The sequence below is a fragment of the Sorex fumeus genome, unplaced genomic scaffold (assembly GCF_029834395.1).
Source record: "Sorex fumeus unplaced genomic scaffold, SorFum_2.1 ptg000061l, whole genome shotgun sequence".
Taxonomy (NCBI): domain Eukaryota; kingdom Metazoa; phylum Chordata; class Mammalia; order Eulipotyphla; family Soricidae; genus Sorex; species Sorex fumeus.
The window spans coordinates 46610539-46622626 of NW_026606118.1; the positions used below are offsets into that span (position 1 = coordinate 46610539).

Consider the following 12088-nt stretch of genomic DNA (forward strand, 5'->3'; position numbering starts at 1 on the left):
GAAAGTCTTGAGAATTAGAAAAAGTAACCAAGTGAATCTGAAATCTTTTTTTGAGACCTGGCAGGGAAGTCTTACAAGCTCTCTCAGAAGAACCTCCAGATCCCTAGTGAAGGAAGATGTCTTGGAGAAAGAAGACTAATTTTTTTTGAAATTCATAGAAACAAAGTATATTCCTCATGTGATAATGCCATGGCTACAGCATACTAGAGTGGCTTATTCCTATCCCTAGGCAAACATTTCAATTGGTTCTACAGGGAGGGAGCTACCTTGCTGCGTGTAACAGAGCACCATCAACTCCCGGCTCACATCGCCACTCCTCCTGATGGGGATGAAGAGCTCACCCACATCTTCTTCCACGGAGTATTCAGACTGGGGGATGAAGACAGTGGATTCTAAGAAGAAAACACAAACATCACCATGATTATTTCTACCGGAGCTGAATCTTCTTCAAATTAAAACAGCTCCAATGATAAATTTACCCCTTTTGCATAGTCTTGCAGAATTGCGTAGTCTTCATACCCAACACGAAGTATGGCATGGTGTAGGAGGAGGTATCAAGCATGCAGGTTTTTGTAGCAATGGGTACTAAATTCTTTATCTTTTTTAATTGTGTGAAGTTTTGTGATTTACAATACTGTGAATGATGATTTTGCATGCACATAATTGCAGCACTGCACCCATCACCGATGCATATACCTTTCTCTCCCAATGACCTCAATGCCCATCTTTCAACTCCCCTCACTGCAAGTCAATTGAGTAAATCAGTTCTTCTGAGTGTTGTCATTGGACCACTGAATACTTTTCTTTTTTCAATTATTTTTAATTGAATGGCTGTGAGATACACAGTTACAAAGTTATTCATGATTGGGTTTCAATCATAAATGTTCCAACACCTGTCACTCCACCAGTGTACATTTCCCACCATCAATATAATAATTACAATAACCAATATAACCAATATCCCTGATATCCCCATTTTCTCTCCTGCACCCCCCACTTGCCTCTATGACTGATATTTTCTTCTCTCTCTCTCTCTCTCTCCTTTCTTCCCCTTTGGTTTGTAATATGTTACTGAAAGGCTATCATATATATATATATATATATATATATATATATATATATATCACTTTACCTTCTTTCATTACCCAATTCCTGTCCATACTGATCATTTTCAATTAATTTCCAATTACCATTGTTCTAGTGGTCCCTTCTCTATCCTAACTGCACTCACCACCCAACTGAGGAAAGCTTCTAATCATGGACACTGGTCCAGGCCCTCAATTCTCTTGTCTTTAGGTATTATTCTCAAACTATTTTTTTATACCCCATAAATGGGGCCACTGAATTCTTAATGTAGAAATAAAACCCAATAATGCTGTTAGCTCTAGGAATCGCTTTTTTTTTTCTTCTCAACTAATACACAAAACTGGCACTCTTCTTTAAAATCCAAGTTTGTTTGCCTGGTACAAGTCACTCTTCAACAGGAAGGCTGGTTTCAGAGGGAGAAGAGACTTGGAATCATTTCATTCCATTGCTTACGGACCAGATAAATCAGTCTCCTGGGGTTTGATAGCCTGAGTCAGGATTAAAATTTGTAATATCTACTCTATCCTTTTTGTGCCCTAAATTTACTCTTTTTAAAATGGCTACTAATTTACTGTTAGAAAAGATGAAGTCATGAAATTTATATACAAGTGGTACTACATGGAAAGTATCATGTTAAGTGAAATGACTCAGAAAGAAAGGGATAGACATAGAAAGATTGCATTCATCTGGGGAACATAAAGTAACAAAATAGGAGACTAACACCCAAGAATGACCGAGATTAGTACCAGGAATTTTACACCTGGCTTCATACTCATGGCTTGGAGGCCAACCACACATGCTAGGGGAAAAGGGAGCTCAGATAGAGAAGGGAACACCAAATAAAGGGCGTTGGAAGGATTCTCCCAGGTTGGGAGAAGCATGTTGAAAGTAGACTATAGACCAAACATGATTGTCACCCATTGCCTCTTTTGCAAACCACAACACCCAATAAGAGAGAGAGAACAAAAGGGAATGCCCTGCCACAGAGGCAGGGTGGGATGGGGGTATGGGGGGTGGGAGGGATACTGGGATCAGTGGTGGTGGAAAATGGGCACTGGTGGAGGGATGGGTATTTGATCATTGTATAATTGAAACCCAAGCACAAAAAAATGTAAGTCTACAACTATACCTCATGATGTCTCACTAATAAAAATAAATAAATAAATAAAATGGCTACTTATTTAAAGTAAAATATATAAATGCTATTCTAAACATGTTACCTTAGCCACAATAAAAATCATTTCGAAAATAAATGATTTAACCCTTTATACCCCATATGGTTCCCCGAGCTCTATCAGGAGTGATCCCTGAGCATAGAGCCAGGATTAAGTTCTGAGCACAGCTGAGTGTGGTCCTCCTACCCAAAAACTATAATTTCTGTATGTCAGTGGCTGCCTCCTGCCACTTGAGGAATAACAACAGAGCATATAACATCATATTTACACGATATCCCAGTCCTCAGTGATTGCTTTTTAAGGGCATTGAAAAACATGTTAAATAACATAAAATATTGACAAATACAATACAAGGCAAAACTATGTTTAATTCGATAAATATTTAGTGTGATAATTTGACATGATACCCCTGCCTCCCCCCCCCCCCCCACACACACACACACAAATACACACACGGGTAACTCTGGATTCTGACTGGGAGTCTGTCTCAGAGAAAGTCTCTCTCACTACACACTGAAAACACTTCATGGCTGCTTCTAGAACATAAAGCCTATAGCTTCTGATGACCATAAAAAGCTGAGGGAGAGGGGTCAGGCCCTTGAGGCTCCATCCCATCTTCTCTACCTGCCCTGTGTCCCAGGAGCTGCCAGTCACGAACCACATCAAAGCTCTCCTTTTGCTCATACTTCTGGTCAGGACAGCCAGAGTAACAGGAACGGAAGCTGAGGGAGGACAGCACTCATTCTCTGGGATTTCCACTGGGGCCCAGGGCTGAATATATCCCCAGGGGAAGGATAGACGCCTGCTGGGGGCTCATTCACTGACTAGGCTCTGCTAGCTAAGCTCTTCTCCTTCAGGCCAGGAGATCATCCTGGTGCTGCTTTGACTGGTGCTGGAACACCCCTCTTCCAATCCCTACTCCTATCTCTGTACATTATTTTTAAATTGTTCATTTTTAGTGTGTAATGTGTTTTCTCCCAGGACTCTGACTGATATACCAATTAAGAAAAGTGTCACCACTAAAAAAAAAAAAATCTGTGGATTTTATGACTTTCATTCACCAGATATTGATGGAGTGACTTTCGCTTGCTAGACATTGGAAATATGGAAGTATCAAAATCCCAGACCTCAAGGAATTTTCACTCTAGCTGCCAGTTAGGGATACACACACACACACACACACACACACGCACACACACAAGAAAATGTCAAGCAAAACCACAAGGGGGGTAAGGGGGGAGGGCAGTTAGGTTAGAGAAATGACTACTATGACAATTATGACAATGATAATTGGAAATGATCACTCTGGACAAGAACTGAGTGCTGAAAGGAGTTAAAGAAACAAACCTGATAACCAATTAATACCTGTATTGCAAACTATAAAGTGCAGAAGGGGGTGGGATGGAGAGGGTGGGGGGAGAGGGGAGGGAGGGAGGGGCAGGAGAGAGAGAGAGAGAGAGAGAGAGAGAGAGAGACAAACAGACAGACAGAAAGACAGACAGAGACAGACAGAGACAGACAGAGACAGACAGGCAGACAGAGAGACAGAGAGAGACGGGGTAGGGGGAGAAGTGTCCACCACGGAGGCAGGTTAGGGCTGGGGGGCAGTTGTTGACAGGACAGAAACAGGGATAATGGGGGTGAGAAATATGCACTGGTGAATGGATGGGTATTGGAACATTGTATGATTGAAACCCAATCATGAACAACTTTGTAACTGTGTCTCACAGTGACTGAACTAAAATATAAAGAAAAGAAAAAATCAAGGAGTAAGTGAAATGAGCAAAGCATAGCCTGCTGAGGGTTTAGGTAAGATTGGGACAGAGTAAGTGTCAGGGGTTGTGGAAATCTGTGTGAAGCAGTGAAGTATATTTGAAAGACTTGACCTATTATTTTAGCCCAGAGCACCAGGTGGTGCCCATGGTAACTTGAGAAAGAGAATTCTAGGAAAGTTATGAGCAATTCTAGAAAGAAAAGAGCCTTAGGCCAGGTTTAAAGGGATCAGTGGGAGGCCAAAGTGATGAATAAACAGGGCAGGGAGGAGGAGGTGAGATAAAGAAGCAGTGACTGGAGCTGGAGTGATAACACAGCGGGTAGAGGGCTTGCCTTGCACGCGGCCAACCTGGGTTTGATTCCCAGCATCCCATATGACCCCCCAAGCACTTCCAGGAGTAATTCCTGAGTGCAGAGCCAGGAGTAATCCCTGAGCATCGCTGGGTGTGACCCAAAAAGCAAATGTGGCTGGGGTGAATGATCAAGGTTGGTGATCATGGGGAGAGGAGGCAAGACTATGGGAATCAACTTTTATTTCCAACTAGCATGTGAAAATAAACAAAGCCCACCCAGTGGGATGAAAAACTTGCAAAAGCTATTTATTTAGAATTTGCATTAGAGAGTCAGAGTCAGCCACCAGAACTCATATTTGGCAGAGACTCAAAGGCAGGCAGAGGAGTGGGAAGGAGCTGCAGTATGAAAAGGGAGGATGGTTTCCAGGGGATCTTAGCTGGAGGGGGCTGGCAGGGGGCAACTCTCTAGGACTAAGAAGAAAGTATCCTCTAGGGCTGTTAGGGGAGGGGCTACTTGGGCTACTTGGCTTTCCTCTGACTGGTCTTAAGTTGCAAGCTTAATAAGTGAGGGAGCTGTCAATGAATGACTGAATCCTGCCCCTTTGGGGCCTGTTGCTACAAAACCTGGTTTCCCAGCAACTATAGATTTTGAGTTAGGGTTGAACGTTTTTTTGGGGAAAGGTGTGGATGAACAACTGGTAGTGCAAGCCAGGGCTTGCTCCTGGCTCTGTACTCAGGGATCACTACTGATGCAATCAGGGAACCATATGGAGAGTCAGAGAAGGAACCCGGGTCATCCACGTGCAAGACAATAACCCTACCCACTTTACTATGTCTCCATCCCGTAGGGTTATATTTTAATGTGTAGTCTGACCACTGTTGACTTGCATGTTCAATCTTTCAACCTGAAAACATGAAAGGTTTTGAATACTAGGTTTTTCAGAAGCTGATTTATTTAAAAAAAATTTTTTTATTAGTGAAACAGTACAGTTATAGACTTATACATTTTTGTGCTTGGGTTTCAGTTATACAATGATCAAGTACCCATCCCTCCACCAGTGCCCATCCTCCACCACCACGGGTCCCAGCATCCCTCCCATCCCCCATCCCCCCTGTCCCACCCTGCCTCTGTGGCAGGGCATTCCCCCTTGTTCTCTCTCTCTTCTTTTGGGTATTGTGTTTTGCAAGAGAAGCCTTGAGTGGCAATCATGTTTGGTCTGTAGACTACTTTTAGCATAAGAAGCTGATTTATTTTAAGATCCTTTTGTTGTTGGTTTTGGATTTGGGGCCACATCCAGTATTTACTCCTAGTTCTGTATTCAGGGATCATTCCGGATGGTGCTCGGGGAGCCATATGTGGTGCTGGATATGAACTGGGGTTGGTCCCCGCAAGACAAACACTTGAATCTCTGTACTATCTCTCTGACCCCCCATTTTAGATTCTTCTGAGACAGGTTTTTAGGGTGAGCAGTGGAAGCAGAGTTCCACGAGGGAGCTGTGCAACAATCTAGGAGAGAGATCTGAGAAGACTGGATCCCATGGTGGCAGTGAAACTGGTAGAAAAACACATACTAGGACTGTGTGCGGAGCATATAAAGTAGACCCAGGAGTTCTCTGATGGATCAGATACAGCAAGTGACAGAGCAAAAGAATCAAGATGACTGCAAGTTTTGTTATTTGACCAACTGGAAGATGAGCTGCTGTGTGAAAGCGGAAAAAGACTGCAGGAGAATCAGATTTATTCATGGAAATCAGGAGCTCTCTTTGAACATATTAAAATTGAGATACTTTAAGAATATACGAAATGAAGATCAAGTCAGGTGAACCAGTTAGCATATGATCCTGGATTTTAGCCAACAGATCTGAATTGTAAGCTTGGGAGTCACTGTGTGTTGTAGGTTCTGTGAAACCAGGAGCCCGAATAAAATCGTGTAGAGTGGGATTATAGATGGGCAGTTAGAGGTCAGGGAGATAAAAAAGACGGGGTAGAGGACCCTGACAAGGGACCCACGTTGAGAACAATCAAGAGAAGGTGAGTAGGGGGACAGGCCAAATGCAAAAATCTCAAGGAAAAGGGAGTGATCAATTGCTTCAGATATTCCTGCCAAGTCTGGTGAGTTAAGAACAAATAGTTGATTATTAGATGTGGCCAAGGGAACTCACTGATCTTCCTACTCAACAGGGTAGTGGAGACAAAAGTCTGATGGAGCGAATGTTAGAGACAGTGAATGAGAGGATGGAGTGGAGGAAAAATGAAGACACGGACGAACATTTCCTCAAGACATGGTATTTTAAATGGGAAGAAAGTGTCATCTAGGGAAATGGTTTCTTGTTGTTAAGTTTTAGTATGGGCAAAAATTATCATTAATGGGGTCAGACAGACAGTCCTGGAGTGATGGTCCTTGCCTTATATGCAGCTGACCCCGGTTCCATCCCTAGAGTCTTATTATGGTCAGAGTGACTCATGAGCACTAAATCAAAAGAAAGTTCTGAGCATAGCCTGGTGTGGCCCCAAAGCAAACAAATAATTTTACTCTTCCTTGCCCAATCCTCTCTGGAAAGAAAGATGGCGGCCGCACGGGAGCCTTGTGGACAGCAGGTTTGAGCCGGGGGTGGGGGCGGCAGGGACCTCATGGGAAGGGGGGCGTTCTGGGCCGTCCTTCACGCCCGACCTAGGTCACCAGCTGCCCCCCACGAGCGGCTCTCCGGCACGGCCACGACTCCAGAGCACAGAAACCAATCTCTTAACTATCTAACTTTTAATAGAAATACTGCCAGGGTTAATAAGTAAAACAGCAGAAATCCAAAACCGCGTGGCCGCAATAAAATGATGATAGACATCATTTTATTCTTAATCCCACCTGTAGAAAGCAAATCATTTCACAACGATGTTTTAGCATGTTTGATTGGGGGGGGTCGTAAACTCTAAACAATAATTGTGCATCTTCTATCGAAACAATGTATCTAGTCAAAGTAGATAGAGTATTAACTAGAACTCATCTGCCTCACAGGAATTGGGAGGGGTGGGAGGTGGGGTTCTATTGGGGTTTGCGGTTAAAAATAAGTATTGGTAAAGGGAAATGTGTTTGATATTTACATGACTGAGACCTAAACCCGAAAGCTCTGTAACTTTTCCCACAGTGATTCAATAAAGAAATAAATTAAAAAAAAATTTTACTCTTCCTGGCATGATGTACAATTTGACCAAATATAAAATCTCAACTTAGAAATGATCACGACTTAGTGTCCAAATGGGCAAGCACCACAAAACGTTCAAGTTCAAATTTAATGAGTTTCTTTGAATTCCTCGAGCTTTTGACTCCATGGCATTGCCATAGAATTTTACAGAAAGTCCCATTTCTTAAAGTTTGTTGTGAATCTTAATGTTTTGTATCTCTCGAAATTCACGTCAAATCTTTAATTCTCAATGTGATGGTACCCATAGGAGGAGTCTTAGGGAGGTAATAGAGACTGTCCTGAGAGGGACCTCATGATGGGATCAGTATCCTTAGAAGAAGAAGGAGGAGGCATTGGCCTCTTTTCACAGATATGCACTGGAGGAAGGTGGGCATCCAGCCACAGGGCAGACAATAACAAGTTAGGGAGAGAGGTTCTCTCCTAGCAATAAGCCAACCTGGAGAGCATTGATTGTCGAGGTCAAGACTCCACAACTGGGAAAAATAAATCTGTGATTTACACCATCTTGCCACATGGGCAGAGCCTGGCAAGCTCCCCATGGTGTATTCGATATGCCAAAACCAGTAACTATAACAGATCTCATTCCCCTAACCCTGAAAAAATCTCCAATTGTTGGGAAAGACGAGTAAGGAGAGGCTGCTAAAATCTCAGGGCTGGGGCGAATAGAGACATTACTGATGCCTGCTCGAGTAAATCAATGAACAACGGGATGACAGTGATACAGTGATACAGCCTGTGACATGGATAGGGATAGGGTAGGGAGTGTCTTATGACCCTATCCATTTTCCATAATTACCACACCATATTTGATGGGGTTCAGACAGTAAGCAACAAATCATAGAGGAAAATATATATATTTTGGGAATGGGAAGGAATGGGAGTGAAGATAGATGGTCGGCAACTACACCACCTCCGCTTTGCTGATGACATTGTTTTAATAACACCAAACATCAGCCAAGCGGCACAAATGCTGGCCGACTTTGACCGTGAGTGTGGAAAGGTAGGACTACAGCTGAATCTTACGAAGACAATGTTTATGAGAAACAGCCTTGTTCCTGACGCCCCATTCGCTCTCAATGGAACGACCATCTCCGAATGCAACAGCTATGTGTACCTAGGTCGAGAGGTCAACATGACAAATGACCTGGCACCCGAGCTGCGCAGGAGGAAGAGAGCGGCTTAGAACGCCTTCAAGAACGTCGAAGAAATAGCTAAGAGGACGAAGAACCTCCGGCTCCGGGCACATCTCTTTGATTCCACTGTTCTTCCTGCATTAACATATGCCTCAGAGACCTGGGCCCTACGCAAACAAGATGAGAACGCCATTCAGGTCTCCCAAAGAAGAATAGAAAGAGCTATGCTTGGAATATCACGTTTCACTCAAGTGAGAGAAAGAATCCGGAGTTCTGACATCCGTCGACGATCAAGGATCAGGGACGCTGTCTCCTTTGCCAAGGTGTCGAAAATCAGATGGGCTGGTCACATAATGAGATTTAAAGACGACCGTTGGACTAGAGCTGTTACTGACTGGATTCCACGGGATGTCAAAAGACCGCGTGGCCGCCCACCTACCAGATGGTCAGACTTCTTCGTCAAGATCATGAACGATCGGTTTGAGGCCCTTCATGTTCCCGGAGCGAACAGATGCCATTGGGCTACACTAGCAAGCGACAGGGACAAATGGAGACGTTACTGGCGCCCGCTCGAGCAAATTGATGACTAACGGGACGTTAAGTGATTAAGTGATATATATATATATATTTGCTTGAGCTGGCACCAGTAACGTCTCCGTTGTGAGACTTGTTACTGTGTTTGGCATATCGAATACATCATGGGTAGCTTGCCAGGCTTTGCCATGCAGGCGAGATACTCTCGGTAGCTTGCCGGGCTTTCCGAGAAAAAGCCCGGCAAGCTACAGAGAGACGCAGAGGAATCAAACCCGGGTCGACCAGGCCGGCTGCGTGGAAGGCAAATGCCACCTAATGGAGAGCCTGGCAATCTACCGAGAGTATCCTGCCTGCACAGCAGAGCCTGACAAGCTCCCTGAGGCATATTTGATATGCCAAAAACACTAACAATAAAGGTCTCATTCCCCTGACCTTGAAAGAGCCTCCAATATGGCAGTGTAGGGAAACACAAGTAAGGAGAGGCTACTAAAATCTCAGGGCTGGGACGAATGGAGACGTTGCTGGCACCCGCTCAAGTAAACTGACGAACAACCGGATGACAGTGATACAGTGACAGCCTGTGACATTGTGTTCCAGCAGTCAGAGGAGAGTTAACAACCACAATATTGACTCCATACATATAGCTCAGCCTATGTTTAGGAAAAATTCTATTATTTTTATTAGCTAAAACACATCAGATATGCTAATATACTACTACATTAGATATTAGTGTACTTAACTATATGGCTAATGGCCCTCCCATTGATCGTTGATTTGCTCGAGAGGGCCCAGTAACGTCTCCATTGGAGACTTTGTTGTTACTGTGTCTGGCATATCGAATACTCTCGGTAGCCTGCCGGGCTCTCCGAGAGGGGCGGAGGAATCGAACTCGGGTCGGCCATGTTGGCCGCTTGTAAGGCGAACGCCCTACCCGCTGTGCTATCGCTCCAGCCCTAATGGCTAATGGAATCTATATTATATTATATTATTATTATATTATATGGCCATACTTTTCCAAATTAAGTCTTGTGTTGTTTTCTGTTGTTATTTTGGGGCAACACATGGTGCTACTCAGAGCTTACTCTGTGCTCTGTGCTCAGGAGTCACTCCTGGTGGTACTCCAGGGATGTGGTGTCAGGGATCAAAATGGAGTCAGCTGCATATTGAGTATCTCCAGACTCACAATGTATGGGATTTTTATTTATTACCTTCTGAACTGGGCTGGAGCGATAGCACAGGAGGTAGAGTGTTTGCCTTGCACGCGGCCGACCCGGTTGACCCAGGTTTGATTCTTCCGTCCCTCTCATAGAGCCCAGCAAGCTACCGAGAGTAACTTGCCAGCATGGCAGAGCCTGGCAAGCTCCCCATGGTGTATTCAATATGCCAAACCCAGTAACAACAAGTCTCACAATGGAGACGTTACTGGGCCTGCTTGAGCAAATCCATGAACAATGGGGAGGACAGAACCTTCTGAACCTGAATTTCGATTCCTTTTGTAACCTATGGCCCATGCAAGTTTGATTAAACAAGGATTTCTTGCTGCACTAGATTTGAATTATAAATAATGAATATGTTGGGTAGTCAGAGCATGCACTTACTCTGGACTCCTCTCCCACTCCTGGTTTGACAGGGACTAATGAGGCCCAGTACCAAATACAGGTCTTTTATCCCCTTAACTTCTGACAGAAGCATGTGCTCTGTGGGGAAGTCAGACAAGGGCTTTCAAGAGGTGGAAAACAGCTCCTGTGAGAGACTTTGCAGCTAACATTAGTTTTCAATCTCTTTTTGCATATATGATAGCTTCAGTGAAGACTGCTTTAAGCAATATTGTTTTAAGAATCAAATTCTGAAAATTGATTTATCCCATATTGTCCTCAAAATGTCTTAGCTAAGGAGCATGGGAGGGACAGCAGAGAAGCTAAGGTATTTGTCTTAAACATGGCAGACCTTGGTTCTATCCCCTGAGCACAGGGCCAGGAAAAGTCTCTAAGCACCACTGGGTTTGTATCCTGCCAAGAATCCCCCTTAAATTAAAAGGATTAAAAGAAAACATTAGTTAAGGGCCATAGAGATGGTACAGGGGTTAAGGTTCACACTTTACATGCAGTTGACCCTGGCCTAACCCTAATATGTCAAGGTACTCTAAGCATCAAGGGGGTGACCCTGAAGGCCCCGGGCATCTGCATTACCAGCCTATTTTTTTTTTATGTAGGAGTACTGCTATTTATTCAGCCACTGATTAGCTGATTGAATTGTGCATGAACTGCACTTCACCAGCCTATTGACCAAGAATCGCTGGGATGGTTTCCTGGGCCTCCTTAGCACTGTTTGGAAGGTGTCTCCCTAAACCCCCCAAAGAATTAGCTAACCTGTGTGGGGGTATTTCTACTGCGGAACTCATTTTAAGCATCTTACATGAGCCAACTAGCTTTATTCTTGCAATATTTGTTTCAGGTGACAATAACCCTGACTGTTACCTTCTCTCTGACAGGAGGTGACAGAGGCTGAGTGGCTAGTAACGGTACACTGTCGGAGGTGATGGAGGGCTGTTTCCAAGGCCCTAACGATTTCATAATTTCATAATTCCTGAATGAAAACTCATGGAAGCATGGGACCTTGCTCACAGCAGAGAAAACTAAAGGTTAACTTGAGATGATAAAAAGGAGAGAAAAGGAATTGCTAACCTACAAAGCACAGGTTCAGCAGATGCAGAAAAGAGGAAAGTGATTTGATTTGATCACTTTTATAACCCAGTCTAGTTTCCAACTACCCAAAGATGAATCATGAGAGAAAATTACACAAATGTTACAGAAAAGCACACATGTAAAGGATACATAAGGATACATAGACTATGTAGATGAGTACCATGCATGCGGAGAAGAGAATATGAAGGTAT

The 12088-nt window shown here is 43.8% G+C and overlaps 1 protein-coding gene across 1 annotated transcript in view; it reads right to left on the reverse strand.

The window, feature by feature from the left end:
• Positions 1–12088, reverse strand: part of FREM2 (FRAS1 related extracellular matrix 2) — a 204181-nt gene that overhangs the window by 94245 nt on the left and 97848 nt on the right. Inside the window, exon 5 of the mRNA XM_056126254.1 lies at positions 267–392. Within this exon, the coding sequence (XP_055982229.1) occupies positions 267–392 (126 nt within the window). The remainder of the gene's footprint in view (positions 1–266; positions 393–12088) is intronic.